Genomic DNA, 20,369 nt, shown 5'->3' with positions numbered 1-20,369 from the left:
CACATCACACGACCCGCAGAGTAGCCCCAGGGAGAGGCTACACACGTACCTCAGGCAAAGGGTGACACGTGTTGAAGTAGGGCGCCAAGGTTTGGGATGACTCCTGATGTTGTTGACCTCGGAATTACTCACAGCGCTTTTTGGACTGCCAAAGCACTGTAGTGCTTAAAACAGCAGTGACCACGAGACCAGGTCACACTGTGCTGCTGCTGTTGTGCACCTAAGAATGGCCGGAACGAAGCTGTCTCTGAGGTCAGCGGATTGTGCGTTTCTCGTTAGTACGACAATTCGCTTCATGACCAAAATCTGCGGGAACGGTGGTGGTCATATTAACGAGGGTTCACTGTACGCGCTTTTCAGACGAAAAAAATTAGGTGGGTAGATTGTCTGGTGATGCCAAACATAGTGTCATCGGTTTCGTAGATGGGTTTTCGGATGCGATCGTCCCTTTACATGTAAGCACTAGAGAGGAACCACTGGCTTACGAAGAACTATTTATTTCAGTCCTTTCCGCCATGCCATTATTTTTTACTGCCACTTAACACGGGATTCCTACGCCGTAGGTGGCGCCAGCTGCTCAAACTGGGCTCTGACTACACGTTCCATGCTCGATTCTACTATGTGCAGGCGGTTGTGCCACTGCACCAGGGTGTCCTTGAGTTGCTGCCACTGCTGACGTCCAAAGGTGCGGTGTATGGTACTGATGACGACCACCTTGCGGCCCGTGTGGTTGATCTTTGCCGAGATCATTCGCGTGCGGAGGGCATCCACCACAAAGGCCTCCACTTCCTCCAGCTGCAGCTCTTGCTGGAGGGTGTCGAAGCTTATCTCCTTCTGGCTCTCTGCCATCTGCACGAGCGTCAGCAGCCTCATCTTGTGCATGTTCTGCTCGTGGGACAGGCCGAGCGAAGTGATGAAGTCTTTGTTGGCCTGGGGGAGAAATGTATCGTTGAATTCAAAGAAAGTAGTGTGCAAGCATGGCTGAGAACATGCAAGGGTCGGTGCAAGCGAAGAAGTAACAAACATGCAGCCTCGAAAATGAAGTAGAAACTAAAGCTTTGTCACTCAGAAGCTTGATATTCTACAATACACTGTTACTCTACATGTTCCACACACAGAGCCTTGCGTTTCACGGTTCAAGCCGGAAACCAGTTTTTACCCCTCATCGTCACTTGGGGGAAAAACCTGAAAAATACCAAGAACAAACTTGCCGTAGTGTGAATTCAGGCACAGTGGAGAATGCTAAGCACTGTACACTCAGCCAGAGCCGTAGCGAGGAAAGTTCGCGCCTAGAGCACAGTAATTCAGAAGCGCCCCCCACCTCACCCACTGCCATCAGAAGCCCTGTAAACAAGGAAATGAAAACGCTTTGCCGAGATCGTAAATTCAAATTTTCTTCGTCCCCCCTTTATCCTGTCCAACGAACCTGCCAGGGCCTGCCGTTCTGTGCCCTCTCTCGTGAGGGAGCCCGGGGCGGCAGCCCCTCTCGCACCCCCGTCGCTACGGCTCTGCATTCAGCACAGCTGCTTGGCATCTCGTGTTCATCTGAAATGTGAGAAGCTATCTCTTTTTTTTTATCTTGCACCCGATACCGGCCAGTTTTACTCTGATTTAGATCCCCTAAAACAGTGCTCAATTATTGTGAATTAAAGTATCTGAATTAAAACACCTAGCTGCCTAACTTTCACAATTCTGCTGTTATTTGTGTTTGCATTACAGTAACGATGGCCGCAAGAATAAACAACCTCAGTTCTGAAGTGCGGTCAGTGACTGGTTTTCTTGTCACAAATGGTTATGATGCTGTGGAAATTCACCGTGATTGTACATAATTCATGGACCTGCAATAATGGGTGGAGGAACAGTAGGGGTATGGTGTTCGTAAGTTCAGGGATGGTCGTACAAATATTCACAATGAAGAGAGAAGCGGCAGGCCAAGTGTTCCCATCGACAACCTCATTGAGCGTGTAAACGCAAAAAGGCGCGAAACTTGTAGCTTCACAATTAGTGCTTTTGCCACGGAATTTTCAGAAATTTCACGCACGACAGTGTTCCCAATTGCTTACGGAAACTGTGTGCACACTGCTCACAAAAACCACAGAATGACACCTCCATGTGCATTTCTGTACCACTACCAGAGAGATTTTTCCCCTCATTGTGAATAGAACGTGGATCTCTCATGTTAATGTAGAGTCCAGACAACCACCCATGCAGTGTCATTCAGATTCATCAAAGGTGATTCAGAACCGGAGACGTGTAATGCTGAAGTCAGGGGCTGTTCTACTTTGTGACAACGCACACCCGTGCACTGCTGACCACATGAGAGACAAAGAAGAGTTCCGACAGGAAATCACTGATCACGCCCCTTGCAATCTTGATGATGTACCTAGTGACGACCACGTGTTCCCGCACCTTAGGATGCGGCTTGCTTCTCAACAGTTAGAAGAAACTGAGGTGTTGGAAACGTCAGTGCTGGACTGGCTGAGCTCTGAGGCAGCGTTCACACGGGGCAACTTTTCCCAGCAACCACGAGCAATTTTTGAGCTGCTGGCAGTCGGATGACACCGGCAACCTCCAGCAACTCGAGTTGCTCGTAATCGCTCCCTGACCGAAAAAACTTGTGAAGTTGCTCACGCACCGGCCAATCAGCGAGGGGGGCATTGCCACGTGACTCCCGATGGCGTGGTGGACCTCGTTCGTGGATTCATGGGTTCAAATCATGCAGGTGCAGCTGAGAAGTAACTTCTTTTTTTTTTTTTACTAACATCACGAAAACATGTCAATTGCCATTTTTTGAAGGTAACAATGATCTATTCGCACAAAAAAACTGACTAAAATTTGACAAACACCAGCTAAAGAAAAGACTCCACCAGTTCGATTTGAACCCATGTTCTCCGGTCGCCGTAAGGTTGCTTGTGGGTGGAGCTACCGAGTTGCTACATGTGAACGCGGACTCGAAATTGCTCATAAGACGTTGCTTCGAGTTGCAGGGAAAAGTTGCCCCGTGTGAACGCCGGCTGAGGTGGCAGAATTTTATGCGCGGGGCACACAAAAGCTTGTTCTGCAGTACCAAAGGTACCTGGAAAAATACAGTTGACTACGGAGAGAAAGCAAGTGGGAATGTACATGTTTGTAACCACCAATACGTTTTTGTTTCACTTTTGTTGTCTTTTTGTAACCAATCTGCAGTTATTTTTTAAACGCGCCTCGTACAATCGCCATCATTTTCATGGAGGATGAACAGAAAATTCCTGGCACACCAGTAAACCGCTGTCGGGGCATTCAAAATCCCATTGTAATTCGTTTCCAGCCTTGCCATTAGCAGCTGAGCTCCTTCTCCTGTGGCGCCCAGCATCAAAACACCGTTATCAATGACAAACAAAATCTGATGCTCTGAATGGCCACGAGTGCTTCTGCCATATGTCGACAGCCTAATGGAGATGTCGAGTGAAGGATCAGGAACTCCATGACATCACCAAACAATGAATGTTAATGGACAGTGGATGAGAAAAACCAGAGAGAGGACGTGACGGTGGGAAATGTGTCGGATGTGGACCATCACATTGTCATGATGTGCTAGTTAAGGCAGCAACGGCGAGTGCTACATAGCATTTCGGTAGATAGCAATGTTTCTGCAAATAATAAACTGGTAAATGCACCTGATAGAACTGAAGGTACGCAGACAACTTCTCTGCAACGAATATGGTGAGCAGATCATGAATCAGTTCTCCTTCCAGAAACCGTACTGGCTTCAGCGGGAGCAGGTGATCCAGGAGAAATGTGGACGGATCGGCCAAGCAAGACACGATGCATCGATGGGCGTCATCGCGGGCTTGCGAAGCGTTGTCTTCGGTGTACGTTGACAGCAACTCAATCATCACCTTCGACGCAAGCTCACTCTGCTTATTTTCAATTAGTGCTTCGTGCAGAAGTCTCAGGAGCTTCTGGACTCGCGGTGTGGGGATCTCCAGGTCATGGAGCCAGGTCTTGAGCTTCGTCAGGTCGCTGAACACAGACGTGATCATGTCTGTTTTGAGAGCTACTTTCACGAGGTTATAGTACACGTCGTAGCGAAGCACACTGCTGGGGCTGATGGCTTCGTAGAGGTTCTGCAACACGCGGACGCACAAGACCCCCATTCGATTCGAGGATGCTTTCGCCAGCTTGTCACAGAAGGCATGCACGAGGCCCTCACTCTCAGTTGGATTTATCACTGCAATTATAGACACGATGCTATTAAGCACAGCTTCAATCTCAGCATCCGTTGCCTCCCTAAAGCACGAGTCGCAGACGGATATGATTTGCTGCAGACTGAGACACAGGCTGTCCGGACAATCCTCGTCGGAGATGTCAGCACCACAGTCTTTGAAGTAGGACCTTAAGTCCAAGCATTGGTCGTCGACCGCGACGTCAATGAAAGTTGGTGTACTCATTCTATGTCTTTACCTTGCCTTATTGACCACAAACGGTGCCTCTTTCGGTGCTAAAAAGCGTACAATATGGAGGCAACGAAACCGCACGCGGCATTCAGGACCACAGTGTTGCCAGACCAGCAATGGTTTTCTGTTGAGCCGTTGACCGGTATTATTAGTGACAGAACAGAGAAATGTTTTTGCAGAAGTTGTATAAAATAATCAAACTAAAAGCACGTTTACGTCCAGTTTGGATTCATCTCACGACGACTTTTCCACGTTATTAACGCTGGCGTCAGTGGCGCCATTCGACACCATGCTGCGATGCTGCGCTGCGACACCGGCGACACCGCACAAAGAAGGGAAGGAGGAAAGCAATCACTCCCTCTCCTACAGATCCGCGCTCCGCGATTCTTCCTGAGCAGCGGAGCTTCTCAGGGCAAGAGAGAAGCAGTTGATGCGCGTCACTACGTTCACCGTGTTGTTCAAGTGAATTTCTGACCCTTCCTCTCTTCTGTGGGAAACAGTACCACACAGTTCCATCCGTGTCAAGCATCGGCGCTGTTCACGAAACGTCGGTCGCACTGTGCGCACCACCAGTGCTTTCCGGCACTCTGTGCAGTGAACCCCTAATATAAAACACTTCTTCACCTACTTGAAGGTAAGTTGTCCGTGTCGTCTACCTTTAACGTAATTAGCTCGCTGAACAAGTATCCCTGCCGCATTCAGAGGAGTTCACGGAAGTATGTCCCCAAAATAGCGACAGACTCCGGTTACTCACGCGAAAGCATCATGGTTCCTTCTGAATGAACAAACCACCTCCGTCTCACGCACTACTTGGACAAGCTGATTTTAAAAGCCGAAAAGGAAAATAAAGTATAACCTATAAATCCGTCCACGACACAGTCATTCCGTGCATTACATCTTTGACACGCAAATTGGCCTTAAATATTTTTGACACTCGATTGTCTCGCGGCCCCTCCCCCTTTTTGGCACACATTACGGCGTATTTAGTTTACGTAGTAGTTTACGTAACATAGTCGGCACGTTAATACACCATAAACTCGAACGACGGCCGTACACGAATTTGGCTCAGCGAAGCCGGCATGGGCAGCTTGAAAGTATATATGTTCGTCTGCAAGCAACACATAGCGGTGCCGCACACCCGCCAGAAGAATTGTATACTCTATTGATGAACAGACACCGGTATTGGAAGCGACTACGGGAGCCCCGTGTAAAGGACATGTGAAGGACGCGTCGCATTTCCACGGTAATAGTAGTGCATGTTCATTATATGCCTTCGACATAATGATGTCTAATTGACCACGCTCCTCGCGGAAGCCTGGTTGCGGAAAAGCGGTTGTGCTGGCTGATCTTTGCCAAGAGTTTGCACGTGATTCTGTTTTCTTTGCAGAGTGACTGCGAGTATAATCGATAAGCAGAAAGCCATTACGTCAGTCAGTGGAAGGAGGCGGGTCGCCGTTTTGCGCCACCGTTATGCGTGTGACTCTGACACTATTCATCAGAGAGAGGGCGATGAAAGAAAAAAGGCAAAATGTTCGTTTACCTGCGTTCGTTGGACATTGCGCGCCAACAATACCGGCAGGAGCTTTTGTTTCGCTTCTTACTTTCTCGGGTTAAACACCGTGGTTTTTGACCAGTTCGGGTAACACCCGATCTCTCCTCGAATTTCAAGCACCTTTTTATCACGTATGACGCCCCATATTTAGTAACAGTCTGTACGCACGTCTGATGTAAATACTGAGCGCAACAATCAACTCCGTGAAGCACATTTGATGCTACAACATAGGGTGCCTACGGGAGGAATGCGTGTTTGACCAATACGTACACCTTTAACAGCGGGCCGCTCGCTGGACAGAAAATAAATAAATACAAAATAAATAAAATAAAACACGATATCACCCGAATGTGTCAGTAGCACCCGATTTCACATCGAACTACAGATTTAAAGATCCTCGCCCACTCCTATATCTGGGAGAAGCATTTAACCCGAAAAAGTCGCACCGTATTTGTGCTTTGCCAAAGTTATACGTGATTTTACTGTCTCCAATTTGGTGTGAAAAGCCTCGAGCTGCAGCGGAAAGCACCGGCCACTGTTTCGCAAATTTGCATGAGCCGCCCGAAAGCTACACGCGGAAAACTCGCTCGTAGGAGTTACATTTATTAACAAATACTAGTTTGATGCTACCGGCGATTGTCGGTGTATAATTTTCGACGACCACGTAAAAAAAATTACTGGCGTGTGTTTATCGGTCAATACCGTAAACCCTGTGCACAACAAAGAATTCAAGACGCATCCTCCGATCTTTTATGTCCTATAATTAAAAAATACAAAGGGACTGGGAAGTGTGATTGCGCAATTTTCGATCCAGTTAGTCGAAAGTTCCGTTGGTGAGATATTTGCTCGAACTTCCCCATTGTCGTCGACGTCGTACACAGTATCTTTTATTCGTGTATATTACTCGGATCGAAATATCGGGCTACACGGACGACTGTTGTATACCCATTGTATGCACTTTATATTTTCTGTAATAAGCTTGTGAGTTGAGAATGCAACAGCCATTTGTACGTCGGGTTGATGACGTTTGTCCGTGACATGTTGACAATCACATGTACTTATGACGTTTTTTATTCTCCTTTGTGCGCCGCGGTTGCAGGTCTTACACGGTCCCACTTCCAACGCGTTTTGATAGGCTACACATGTCGTGTCCCTTATCGCGTGTTTGAAATAAATAAATAAATAAATAAAATAAATTGTGCCATGCTATCGGGATCGGCGAATTTTTGCAAGCGTTTTCTTTTAAACTTCTCCTTCCATTCTGATTAATGCTAACATATGTATATATCTATATAGATACTCATGGAACGATGCGACAGCACCACAGGACACGTGTTTCGCCGTGTTTGCGGCTCGTCAGCTCTGGGTAGCTGCGCATCGTTCGGAATTGGCAAACCAGGGGTCACTCAGTGAGTGATTTACACCTGGGAGGGTGACTGAACACTCCTCAATGCCACAGTGCAAGCCAGTGAATTATATAATGGCTTTTTTTCCTGCATTGTATATATATCTATATATATATTTTTTTTACCGGAACCTTCGTTGATTATTTTTAAAAACCAGATGACTGGACGATATCATCGTCGGGTTGGTGCGCAAAAAGTGCCATTCCGAATGAAGTACGAATATAATAGCGTATACGCTGTTTGGACGGAAAACTAAGTAATTTTGATAAGGTTACTACTCGTCCGTGTCTGTCTCTCCGCCTCGATGATAGAATGAATTCATTTGATTTGTTTCACGAGTACATGTAACGTGGAATATTCCTGTGACTGCATAAAAGCAGATCGTGGGTGATCAGATTCCTAGGCCCGCAGGTGCATCGAGAGATGTATCGCATTAGCGAACTCTTACATGTGTGAGGGAACAAACGCAAAACTTCCTCGCCGTTGATTCGTTTCTTGGAGCTGACGAGTTGCTTCACACGGCTCAATTTCATACTCGGAAGCGAGGGCTTCGATGATACGCGCAATAACCGCGAAAATACAAGTTTCTACGCTCCGTTGCAATGTGTTCTATTTGAGTGAGATGGCAGGAAATTCCTTCTTCGCCCCCAGTGGTAACCTGTGATGGAAATAGAGAACATGCAAAAGGAAAAGTTTCCTCGTAGACACGGGAGGACAAAGAGTGAAGTTGACGAGGCAGACTCAAAGCGAGCAATGAACAGGGAATCCGTATACTATACAGTAAGTCGATAGAGCAGCTCATACCCCTGTCATACCGGAAATTTAATATTTCCTGGGCATCACATTCTTCGAAGGCAGAGGTGCTGTAAGAAACAGCAACGTGAAATAGAAAAAAAATCAAAATCAAAATGAAGACTTTTACAAAGGACTTTTTAAAGACTTACTTTTAAAAAGACTTTTAAAAGACAAATTATCTTGTAGGCTGAAGTGTGTAATACACGTTTGTTTATTTTTGCCATTAAAAAGGACTGCACAACTCGCGAAGAACTAGCCTCGTTCCCCTGTCAACTTCTGCGACGAGTGTCCTGCCATATTTATTTGCCGACCACGTTTCGAACCGGTACGTCAAGAGCTGTGATGGCTGAAACTTCCGCTCCCACGCTGTGGTCTTTTTTTTTAAAGAACAGAGCAACAGTATAGAGCTGTCCCAATATTTTACGGATCGTTATTGCGAATTCTTTCTCTTTTTTTCGCTGTGTAGCTCTACGCAGCAAGAACAAGCGACATTCGTTCCCAGTGTCGTGGAAATGACATTCAATTTCCTATGTGACACAGGGGGCATTAGCAGGGATTTGCACAGGATCTTCATCTTACTGGGAATTCCGTATAGGGTGTGTGCGACACCGGTATCTGCTGGCTGATTTGCCCGCCTTTTTTTATGTATTGTGGGAGTGGAGGGTGCTGGCAAAATCCCTGGGTATTAGTCCGCCCAGACCTGTGTAGATCGACCCTTTGTATAACACCCGCGGCATGGCCGAGCGGGTTACGCGTCCCGCTCGTTGGTGGTAGCCAAGGTCGTGCTGAAGACTGGGAGGTGGTGGGTTCGAATCCTACCACCGGCTGTGCTGTCTGAGGTCTTCCCTGGGCTTTCCGAAGACTTTCCAGACGAATGTCTGCAATGCAGATCCCCCTGAAGTCTACCCAGGACGCATTACTAACCATTCTGTCCCCCCCACTCCTTCCTGCTGTCCTTTCTCCATCTGTCCACATCTGTACGCCGCTCATAGCCACAGTTGCTTCACGGCGCTAACACGGATTCAACAACAACAACAAAAAAATCTTTTGTATAGCTTCGTCCATTACCCCTTGTAACTTGTTATCGTCCCGATGAAAGTTTTTACTGCTGGTTTTGAGTCTCTCGTTTACGTCAACCTGATTTGCCTTCCCGTACTTTGCCCCTTCAGAAATCACCCATTTTTGATACGCATGACGGACAATTATGTGTAACAAGTACTAGTACTATTCAAATCGAAGCGGGGGTACAAAGCGCACAGGTCATCTTGAGGTTTTCCCTGGGTTTTCCTGCAGACGAATGGCGACACAGTTCCCCTTGAAGTCGGCCCAGGACGCACAGTGATTTATCTAGACCCCCCCCCCTACACCCCACAACACCCCCTCAAATGTTCAGTGACACCCTCGTAACTTTTTCACCTGTGTACCCCCTACAGGGGGTGCCCTTGAGATTTCAGCTTTAGTCACATGTTGGTAATGATACGTTAAGCTGTAATGACGTAACTATAATAATGACCCCTCCCCCCCAATTTTTTCCAACACCCCTCAATGCTTGGGATTCTGGATAAACCACTGCAGGACGCATACTAACTCCCCTGTCCCCCACCCCTTCCTGCTGTCCTCTCTCCATTTGTCCACGTCTGTACGCCGCTCATAGCCACAGTTGCTTCGCGGCGCTAACATTGAATTTAAAAAAAAAATAGCAAGAATGTCTTTGCAGCAAAAACTTGTGGTGATGGTGAAAGGGCTCGCTGTTGTCGACAGAGGTATTCGAAACATCCGAATACTCGCACAATTCATGTATATAGGAGAGACCGCGGTTATACTAAGCCCGTTCAAGCTCAATCGCTAAGTATCGAAAGAATGAACCGTTAACAGTGTAGGCAGAAAGTTGTGTAATTTGCTTCCCGTACATCAACATATTAATGAACGGTCCTTGACATACAGCGTGACCTTGCCATACTTGCTCGTCCCTGCAGCTGTTGTTGTCAACGTGCAATGGAAGATTTGGCCCTTGCCGACGTACTTCCTATCACATGCACATCTGGCACTGCCTATTGAACGAACATGTCTGCTCGTATTGTGTATTAAAACAATGTCGCTGGCACGTATCGCTACCTACATGTACTAGGAAAATAGTCTTTCAGATGTTTCATTGGATGTTGGGTTGGGTGGGATTTCGGTATTGCAGGTCTCCTGCTAGTGGATGGTGACATTCCAGCAGGATTTGCGTTACAGTTTAACGGAGATATCACGCTAGCGTTGTTATAGGGAGCAAGGCACAGAGATAACGACAATATGGATGTTTTTTTGGTGTACAGAGGAAACAGTTGAGGAGTAAGTATATTACTGTAGCTGTAGCATATAGTTACTTTTTACTGCCAGCTGGTGTACCTTAGGCACGTGCTTTTTTAATATTTCTCAAGGTATGATCGACGTGAGAGCTGCGTTCTGCGAAATGTCATACGCAATTGAAAGTACGAATCGGAGGCTACAATAGGACGTCCGACATGCTCCGAAGCCAGAATCCTGCGCACTACGCATGATCCCGAAAGTTCGTACACACATGTAGAAGTCTCAACGTACAAATACATCGGCACGAAAATATATACGGTGAAAGAACAAAAAACTGACATGCTTTAAAACCTTTCATGAGGAGTTTGGCAGTCGTATAAAGTACGGGCGAAATGTATCACAAAGAGGAAGAAGCAAACATTACTGCTAACCCAGTAAAGCAAAAAGAAAAGCGCTATTAGTGGCAAAATGGGAACACCTCGAATAGTAGGCGCTTTAATAGCATGCGGTTTCATTTTGCCGCGAAGAAGGCAAAGAAACAGAAAATATAAGCACGTGCTCGTGAGGAATCGTGGTCCGGTTCTTGGCTGCACGCCGAGAGATAAGTTGTCGCCTTCTCAGTAAATAGAGTTTCTGCTGGACTTTGTCGTTCTAATGAAAGGCCTTCCGTGACACGCGACCTTGATTACTTGTTGTTGCCCCCTTCCTGCGGTGCTCATCAGGTGAGATTATGGCATGAGGGCACGCGCTAGGACCGTGGTTCTAAAAAAGCGCACGAATAACAACCACTCTGCCATGGAAACAAGCCTCCTTCAGTCACGTGGGCACCCGCTCGTAGCCACAGTCTTTGACGTCGTCTGCGACGAATGGTTGAAGCAGACGACACCATGACTGGAGCTGTAGAAGTGCCCCCCCTCCCCAAGAAATCGTACCTTTGGTAGTGCATTTGGGAGAGGGAAATCGAGAATGAAATCCTCTCCTCGATGCAAAGTTCCCGTAGAACCCTCCCGAAACACGTACTATTTAACTGGCTACGTTTCTGGTCTGCTACCACCCACTGCATCGCCCCTATATCTCAATCTGTTCATCGTGTTTTGTGTTCGTTGACGAGTCTTCAATTTAGCGACGATACAAGTGAGCAGGTTGTCAGTGTGGCATAATACGTTGCACCACCTACAATATACACGAGGAGAGCGACATTTTGGTTTCCTCTAAAAATGGACCGCGCCGCCTCCTCCTCCTCTTCCCCGCCACTGAAACATCCCTTTTCGAGCTTACTAGGCACATTTTCTTCTTCGTGATACATGCACCCAAGAGGCAAATAAGGGAGGCAGTCTGATACGACCACTAATTTTCTGCAGTTTCCCGTTTGTTTGCAATTGTATTCTCAGCGCGCACATGCTGCGGGCATCTGTTTGTAAGCGCGGTTGTAATTGAGTAAGCAAATAGTGGAGACTGCAGAAAAAAGAGAAGCGCAACACTTTGTTCTACTTTAATGTCGTCGTTCCATGAAAAGAAAAGAAAACTGTGCACTTTTTTGTTGTCAATTGTCTGTAATTCAATTATCGAAGAACATCGTTCCCTTCTTGCTGAAAATAGCCGCGTGAATCGGGAAGAATCGTCGCCAGTAAGCTTTCACCCAAGCAGCAAAATGTACTGAAAGTCGGGTGCAATAGGGGTGGACGGGTAGGTGGAAGGCCTTGAACAGACTCGTGAAACTAAGGAACATCGATAAGATACATACCGTCCACCCCTATTGCACTCGACTTTCAGTACATTGTGCTGCTTGGGCAACTTGCTTTCAACACCGAAGCTGTTTCTCTCTCTCCTTTTTTTTTTTTTTTTTTGCCGCACGACGGTGGCGGCACAAGTGAGCTGAATTATTTTTAATCCAATCCAATCCAATCGACGGCGATGTGGGCTATCAACAGTCTGCTTGGGCGCGTTGGTAATGATCCACAGTCATTGGTGCGCTGGACATTGGCATTGTTGAAAGTAGCGCTTGGTGTGTTTCGTCTTGTTTTAGACTTCGTCCTTTCGTCCAGCGCTCCCATGGCTGTGCATGTGGGCAAGTTGGTACTTAATATGCAAAGCGAAGGAGGTGGGACACGAACAGCAAAGAAACGAAGACCACACGAACACACAGTGCTCCTACCAAAAAAATATTTTTGTCTGTCCCTCTATCAACTATTTTTTTTTCTTTTTCAATAGGCGAAAATGGGTTCAGTCAATGATGGTTTTGTGTTCACCAGTGGGAGACTTATTCGATGGACGGACAGCGACATGAAAACTCATTCTTCCTTTGGTTTAGACGTCAATAAGGGGTTTTCACACAAATGAACTCGCGGTAGAGATGTTCGTGTCAAAGACAAGTCTGCTGCAGAATCTTTCTAAACTGATCCCCACTATAAAAGCGCTCCTGTCAAAATACTATCCGCGGCAGCAGTATAATCTGCATTGAACCCGCGCGCAAAATGTTCCACAAACATTTCATACCCTCGCTGATTTCTCCTCTGAAGTAAGCTCTTGATATGTATCTGAACACGTCTGTGCCTGCGCACGTGTTGGAGTTCCTGTCTCGTTGGGTTCTTATCTGCACAAATAAAGTCGAGACTGCAGGGCAATAATCTTGGAAAAGGGGGGGGGGGATTTATTGGCAGAAAAAAAAAAGGAAAGATAAAAGGGGAAAGGCCAGCCATGTAGCACGCCGGCTTGCTATTCTCTAAACAAACAAAAAGAAACAAACATAAAAAGACATAAATACATAAAGAAAAAAGGATGAAACCTATATTAAAAAATGAAAAATAGATTTAAAAGGGGGAAATGTTCTAGTCTGCATGCGTTGCGTGTGAGTTGTATGTTTTTCAGGACGACTCGTTGGTGAGACAAGTTTATGTTTGAATAGTGCAACGCAAAACAGAAACGACAAAACTTGCTTTCGCAAAAAAAAAAAAAAGCTCGCTCTTAACGAGAACACTTGTGATGAAACTGGCGACGTTTTTAGAGGACTTCTTGGCGCATCGCAGCAACAGGGAGCGTTTGAAGCCACACTGCGTGAGGCTGGACGTTCGATGAAAGGTGCAGGATTACCTCTTTGATAACAGTATCATGTATCGATGCGGCTGTCGCCACGCAGTTAACCTTGAAAACCGCCGAAAGATAACAGTTGACGTCGTCGTGAAGTTGTCTCACGATTCTGCATAGCCAAAGATTTTTCTGAAGCGAATGTACAGGGACACGATTGAATTGTATCGAAAAGCAAAATAATGTGGGATGATGGTTCCAGGAATGTGCAGCCGGCTACACCAGCTGACTGCGCTGTGCGCAACGACTGCTGGGGGCTCGTGGAGTCAATGATTTCATTTCGCTTCATTTATTAAATCCCGAATGGCCCTATTGCTGGAGCACCACGTCTCAGGAAGGGCAATTATATCTCATTCACAGGAGGAAACGAGGCTACGTGACTGGTCACGCTTATGCAAGATTCTTCTATAGTGTTAGTGAATGTCACCAGCTCCCGTGGCATAGTGGTTAGGATGATCGCTTTCCACGCCGAGACTGGGAGGTGACACGGGTTCGAATCCTGTCACCGGCTGTGCTGTCTGAAGTTTTCCCCGGGTTTTCCGAAGACTTTCCAGACAAATGTTGGCACAGTTCCCCCTGAAGTCGGCCCAGGACGCATACTAACCCTGTCCCCCACTCCTTCCTGCTGTCCTCTCTCCATCTGTCCACGTCTGTACACCGCTCATAGCCACAGTTGCTTCGCGGCGCTAACACGGAATTTAAAAAAAAAGTTAGTGAATATCACAGCAAGGGGGCGGGAGTTGGAAGTGACAAGAAAGAGGGAAAAAGTGGGATACAAAGGAAGGATAGGAGAACGAAAAAAACAAATCGAAACTGTAACATGCACGCCTGTTTAATGTACAAGATGAACGCGTCTTGGAAAAGTGTTGTGAAGCATGAGAACAAGTGTCGTCATATTCCAACTCACCTGTACACTTCTCCCTCACACCTTTGCTCTGAGTTAGGTACTTATCGTGCAATTCATTTTGCTTCCATCGTGTGGGGTGCTGAAATGCTGCCTTCATCCAGGTTGAAGCAATCACAACATCCCATTACAAGATCCTAGGAACATTCCCCCTCATCCTACCCAGATCTGGAAGAGAACGACAGCGATGTCGAACAACATTGTGGAAGCCCAAAATAACAGGTCGTAAGGGGGGGGGGGGGGTATCATTGGAAGTCTCTTGATGGGTGGTCGACGTCCGCCACGATGCCACAAACCATTGCGGTACTAGAGCTTGTTTTGCATTCGGGCTAGTGAACCGCGTTATAATCCGGTAATTCCACTCCATTCGATCAGATTAATCTAAAAATAGGTAGTGGTGAGTGACGCTGTATCATACATTCGTGGACCGCTTTCTGTTATCTCTGTCTGACGCAGAGAGAGGGAGGAGCGAGAGAGAAAAGAGAACAGAGAAAATAAGATGGAAGTGAATGCTGTCTTCGAAGTTACATCGGCCGACAAAAGCGCGAAGTGAATTGCCTCGGTTCCGTAATTCGGTTTGTCTTTGCTTTTGGGCACATTGCCGCCTTTCTGGCAGGCAGGCAGTCTTCTTTTTAACGTCACGTAATTAATTTTTCTATTAGTTGGTAATTACTTGTTGCTAATTGGCAATTGTTCCATTAAAACCATAAAACCGTAAAACAAGTTTCTGGGTCCGGTCGGAGAATGCCAGTATGTTATCACACGGACAAAATTTACTTTTGTTCTATTTATGCCAAGTTTGAACATGTTCTAGAGGACACGCCCAGCCCCATTGTCCCAATGTCCCAGCACGATATCTGTGGGATGTGCCATGAATTGCTGTGTTCCCTCTGGAATACTGAGTTAACTATTTGTAAAGATACCACGTTACCCCCAAAAGTATTTAAGGTAGAGTAACTTGAGTAGAACAAGTTATGCACAACAAGATACATATATTGTGCTGCTTGGGACGCTTTCCCTCTGCAGCGTGTACTCCTGTCCAAAAATATTTTGTCGGTCATGCAAACTTTAGCGAAGCCTTTGTAGCTCACTTTAACACAGATTGCATTCTTCGCACGTCGCGCTTGGCTAACATTTTATCGACTACAAACAACATATCGACGTATAAACTCTGATGCATGATGTAAAACCCCGAGACTAGGGAACACATCTTCACCAGCTCACTTGCTTCCTAGCCATTTTTTCATTGTATAAACTCTGCCGGTGTCGTGTACCTTCTGTCCAAGAGTAGTAAGTACTACCAGGAGTACCATACGAATGCTTAATACCATCTGTCGAGTGCAACGGTTACTTCTGTGGTAGATATCCGACCCAGAGGCCTGCGAAACAAAAAGTGTGCCCGTTGTACCAATGCGCCTGCGCCTGTATTTCAAACACGTACGTGTGCGGAACTTAAAATATATGCATTTTACATGAAGACTACGATTTAGCGGCCATCATATATCTGCCTGTGTTCTACATTTTGCGAAATCTCGGAATTGAAGATTTTCATGAATGAACTCACTGGGCTGGGGATGACGATAATGATTTTAACAGAGATAACTTGGAAAGGGAGGGAACGGTTCTCCCTTGGTTGCTCAAGTATGTCCTCTTAAAACTTTATCGCATAAGATATAGTAGCTCGGACCTGCCAGATTACACTAGAAGACGGGACGATTTCATCTCCCAGGATGCACGTCTTGCAAAGCGGGAGCTTTTATCTTGAAGCAAATTTCTGACGTTATGCTTCGTGAGTGACTGTGTGGAAATAGCTCTATAGCGCTCGAAGCATGCACGCTAAAGTAAAGAAGTAAAAGTAGCAGAAAAGCTGTAGTAAGAATAATCGAAGAAAGATGCACGTGACCGGGGCTCTAATTGGTTATGGATTAAAGAAAAAACACAAACGCAAAGAGTCAAAACATATTTGTCCTCCGTGTTATCTGTAGGAAATACATAAATAATATATATATATAAATCAATATATAAAAATATCAGAACCTTTAGTGCCCATCGTCCAAGGGCCGTCATGCGCCGAAATCGTGAATATGTGTGGTGAGCTTTGTTAGTCATACTAAATCCAAATAAAATGTAATAAGAAGTCGTAACGTTTGCCTTGTGGAGCGTTCTGTGAAAAGTTATGAATAAGCGCATGTTCTGAACGAAGCAATGAAAGTGCTATAGGAGGGCTCGATACAGCCGCGACCTCGTAATATTCACTCAAGTGCTATAGTGGCGGTTAGGGAATTTGATGAACCACAACCACAAGGGTTGATCCAGCGTCCGTTGAATTCCTTTACGGAAGACGTTGACATCATGCGCCAATACTTGGGAAGAATTGTGCAAGAAGACATTTACTGGATGATCTATGTCGCCTTCTTTCCTTTGTTCGTTGAAGGACAATTATTAACAACCTTATTTGGTGATAATGAGCGAGGTGTTTCATCGCCACAGGCGATGCTAATTAAAGCTCCGATGTACAGAGCATTCACGACGTGTATCATGAGAATAGTCCTAAGATATCATAATGGCAGGCGGTAGTCATAAAACACCGCAACATACCGTTTGAACATGACATGGAATGAGCCATGATTGAGGTATGATATTGTGCTTCCAGATGTCGAATACTCCATTATGAGGTTAGACTACTTGGGTAGCACTTGTATTAGATTCATTTGCGCTTGGATTAAATTGGTTGACCACTGGATTATATTGGGTAGCGCTTGGATTAAATGGAGTGACCAATGGATTAAAATCAGCGGGAAAACCTGTAATTTCACATAATTATTACATACATAGGCGTCTGAAAGTCCCGTGGGGCTTGGCGCACTATGGCCATCGTAGCTTGTGCGCCACTAAAACCCCAATCATCGTCGTCATCATAAAGTGTCGTGGGATGTGATGCCCTCCAGGCCAGGGTGAGGGCATCGCACCTACAAACCCTACAGTACAGTAGTCGAACAAGTAAATAAAAAGCGTGGTGTGTCGCAGAGACGCGTTGTTGCGGTGCAGTGTTTGAGCGCCAACATATTTGAGCGCCGTTTCAACCAGACGGTATGAGCAAAATCTTGCACGCCAGGCCGTTGTACGTCACTTTATTCAGCCGAAGTGCGGCCTGGAGAGATGCCCGCCGTCCCGCCTCCACAGGTGTAAGTCACTTTTCTCTCTTTACAGTGCGCGTATTTTTCCGGGCTACGTGTGCACTGTCATGTTTCGCCGTAGTACGTGATTCCGAAATCTGGGACGACAGCTTGTGGGTGGGGTCAGCTGCCAAATGCGGAACGTTGGCGTCACGTGCTCTTCACTCGGAGCTCAGCCTTTCCCCGCGGAACAAGGTCAATGACTTTTTGTTTTGTTTTAAACGCGTCCGTATATATTTTCAATGCAGTTAGGCTAAGTCATTACACATTTGGTTCGCATTGTATAAATAGAATAGAAGACAGGGTTTTGCCCTGTCCCAAACGTTGCTGAGTGATGACCATTTGTCTGAAGCTGATTTCTTTTTGCAAACGTTATAAGAAAAATAAACAAAAATCGAGCAAAATCTCACTTATATGCATCTTCAACGGCTCTTGCAGCTCTTGTGCCTGCTTAACGTTCACATCACCGCGCACAGGTGGCGTCGTCTAGAATGTGACATGCTCAGATCGCCGCATGTGTACGATGCCATGAAACTGAAACAGGCATGGGAGTAAATAGTGGCGTTTGAGTGAGATAGGCCTTTAAAAATGCATAGGTGAGATTTGGCTTCATTTTTGTTTATTTTTCTTATAACGTTTCTACGTTACTGCGCGAACTTTCTTTTTTTCTACAGGGCCACAACACTCGCAAAAAAAAAAAAAAAAATCGCATTATACTTCAGATAAATATCCATCAGCCTGCAAAGTTTGGGGCGGTATAAACAGTTTTCTATTTTTACGATGTAGGTTTGGAGAAACCACGTGACAAAATGCCTGTCCACTCATCAGGAGGGAATAAGTGGGCGTTCGTAGACCGACATGGGGCCACAGAAGAAAGCATATGCGCCCCACCTTGAAATGTTACCCCCTTATTTGGGAGAGGGATCAATAAGGTCTCTCGACGGGCAATAGGAGAGAGAGGGAGACTGGGGAGCTGCGCAAACAGCTGACCTCGCGTATATTGCGTGGCTGCGGTTGTGCCACGGTGCAGGTCGAGGGGTTACATGCCTAGCAGCATTTTCCTGGCCGTCCGTCCCTGGCTCACGAGCGTTCAGTTGTTGAGGCGCGGTGCTTCCAACGAAGTTGTAAAGTACCATTTTTCCTTCCTTGGATTAAAAAAATATTTTGTATACTTTAAAAGCGATAAAAACCCCCGTGCCGGGAAACAAACAAAAAGGCGACACAACACAGACTGACGAACAAGATTTTTATTGACAGACCTGCTTCTTAAATAACATGAGCCAGCAACGCCCTCCTCGGCAAGGTTACCCTTTTACACCCTCAAGCCTGCCTAGTGCCTTTATCTTTTCGAAAGCACAGGACTTATGACGAGGCCCTCCTGTTATCAACTTTCATAAATTGCTCGACTGGATCAGTTAGCAGCACCGAAGGCACACTCACGCGCCTGTTCCCCGCATTTTTTTTTTCTGTATTGCTTCACGACAGACTTGTACAAAATACTGCGCAAAAGTATTTAAAATAAGATACTAAATACTCTACGGAAAAAGTATTTAAAATAGAGTACAAAATACTCAAAACTGAAAGTAATTTGAGTAGAGTACTAAATACTCTAAGAAGTATTTAAGATACTCTTTAAAGTACTTTAGTATTAGCAGTAAGTGAAACGCGTATTCTGAACGTGGCCTTACAAATGAAGGGAATAAACTTCATCAGCCATTCATATATTTCATTTGCAACGTCTTGGTGTCAAGTAATGTTTGGTGAACTTTGGTGAACCCAAGTAAACTTTGTTGATATGTTCTGACCCAAAACTTCGTAATCCCTCCTGTATGTCGGTTCGGGTCTTTCAACCTCTGGCACATGTTTATTGCTTTGATGACCAATGAAATAAATGCCGGGATTATCGTGTACCTAATCCCCTGGTGAGTCACCTGGCAATATGAATAGGAACGGTTTTCTGACGAAGTTGGCTATTGACAAGCAAGGCCAGGCTTGGGATCAGCCTATTGTACAAGAGGATAAATGACAGATTCGCGAATTCCCGAAAAAGGAAAAAGAAGAAAAATTGGGTTAAATTCCAGTGAGCTGAAAATCACGGCACGGCGGGAAGCGTGCTGGATATGGCTTGACGAGGAAGGAAAGTATTTTGAGTACTGAGTAGCAAATACCGAAAAAAGTATTTTAAATACATTAAAAATACTTGTCGCAAAAAAGTATTGAGTAGAGTACTAAAATACCGGAAAAAGTATTTAAAATACTGTATTTTGAGTACGTACTCAAGATACGTACAAGTCTGCTTCACGATATAATAATGCACCGACCTTTTTACTCTTATATAGAATTTTGGTCTCATGGAAATGAACAGCACACCCTTGACAATTTTTTAAATGTTCAGCGAAGTTGCCATATCCCCTGTTAACCGAATACTGATGTTCCTTTAACCGAACATTAATGCACCTAGACGTTTGCCCTCTATATTCACGCCCGCAGCTAAACTGAATAAGATACACAACCCCAACTCTACAACCCAAAAATCGATTTTTATGATTTATAGAGCGCCCAGGTAACTGCGCTGTACTGGTTTACCTTCCTAATCAGTGATCTTAACCCGGGCTTTTTACGAAAGACCACATCAACATTGTACTTGCTTGCTACTTTCTTAATCCTATGGGAGGCTTTTTGCGTATACGTAATTACCTCAAAGTTCTTCCTCCTTTCAGGACT

General features: G+C 45.6%; 2 protein-coding genes across 3 annotated transcripts in view; one reads left to right on the top strand and one right to left on the bottom strand.

The window, feature by feature from the left end:
• Positions 1 to 481: 481 nt before the first annotated feature.
• LOC135400833 (eukaryotic translation initiation factor 3 subunit M-like) lies at positions 482 to 4,554 on the bottom strand. The gene is made up of 2 exons (XM_064632765.1): positions 3,657 to 4,554; positions 482 to 930 (listed from the first exon to the last, which is right to left on the bottom strand). The coding sequence occupies exons 1-2, from the start codon at positions 4,428 to 4,430 to the stop codon at positions 553 to 555; spliced, it is 1,152 nt and encodes a 383-aa protein (XP_064488835.1). The 5' UTR covers positions 4,431 to 4,554; the 3' UTR covers positions 482 to 552.
• A 219-nt stretch (positions 4,555 to 4,773) lies between these two features.
• The window catches only part of LOC135400829 (uncharacterized), a 53,121-nt gene continuing 37,525 nt past the window's right edge, over positions 4,774 to 20,369 (top strand). The window contains exon 1 of one of the 2 annotated variants that reach the window (XM_064632759.1): positions 4,774 to 5,070. Coding sequence is in view for 1 of the 2 variants with exons in the window: in XM_064632758.1 (XP_064488828.1) it covers positions 17,562 to 17,654 (93 nt within the window). In the remaining variant the exon portion in view is untranslated. Of the gene's footprint in view, positions 5,071 to 17,389; positions 17,655 to 20,369 lie in introns of those variants that run through there. The other variant, XM_064632758.1, reaches the window with a different exon arrangement.

Source organism: Ornithodoros turicata, chromosome 7 (assembly GCF_037126465.1).
Source record: "Ornithodoros turicata isolate Travis chromosome 7, ASM3712646v1, whole genome shotgun sequence".
NCBI classification, from domain to species: Eukaryota; Metazoa; Arthropoda; class Arachnida; order Ixodida; family Argasidae; genus Ornithodoros; species Ornithodoros turicata.
This window is presented reverse-complemented; position numbering and strand designations above follow the sequence as displayed.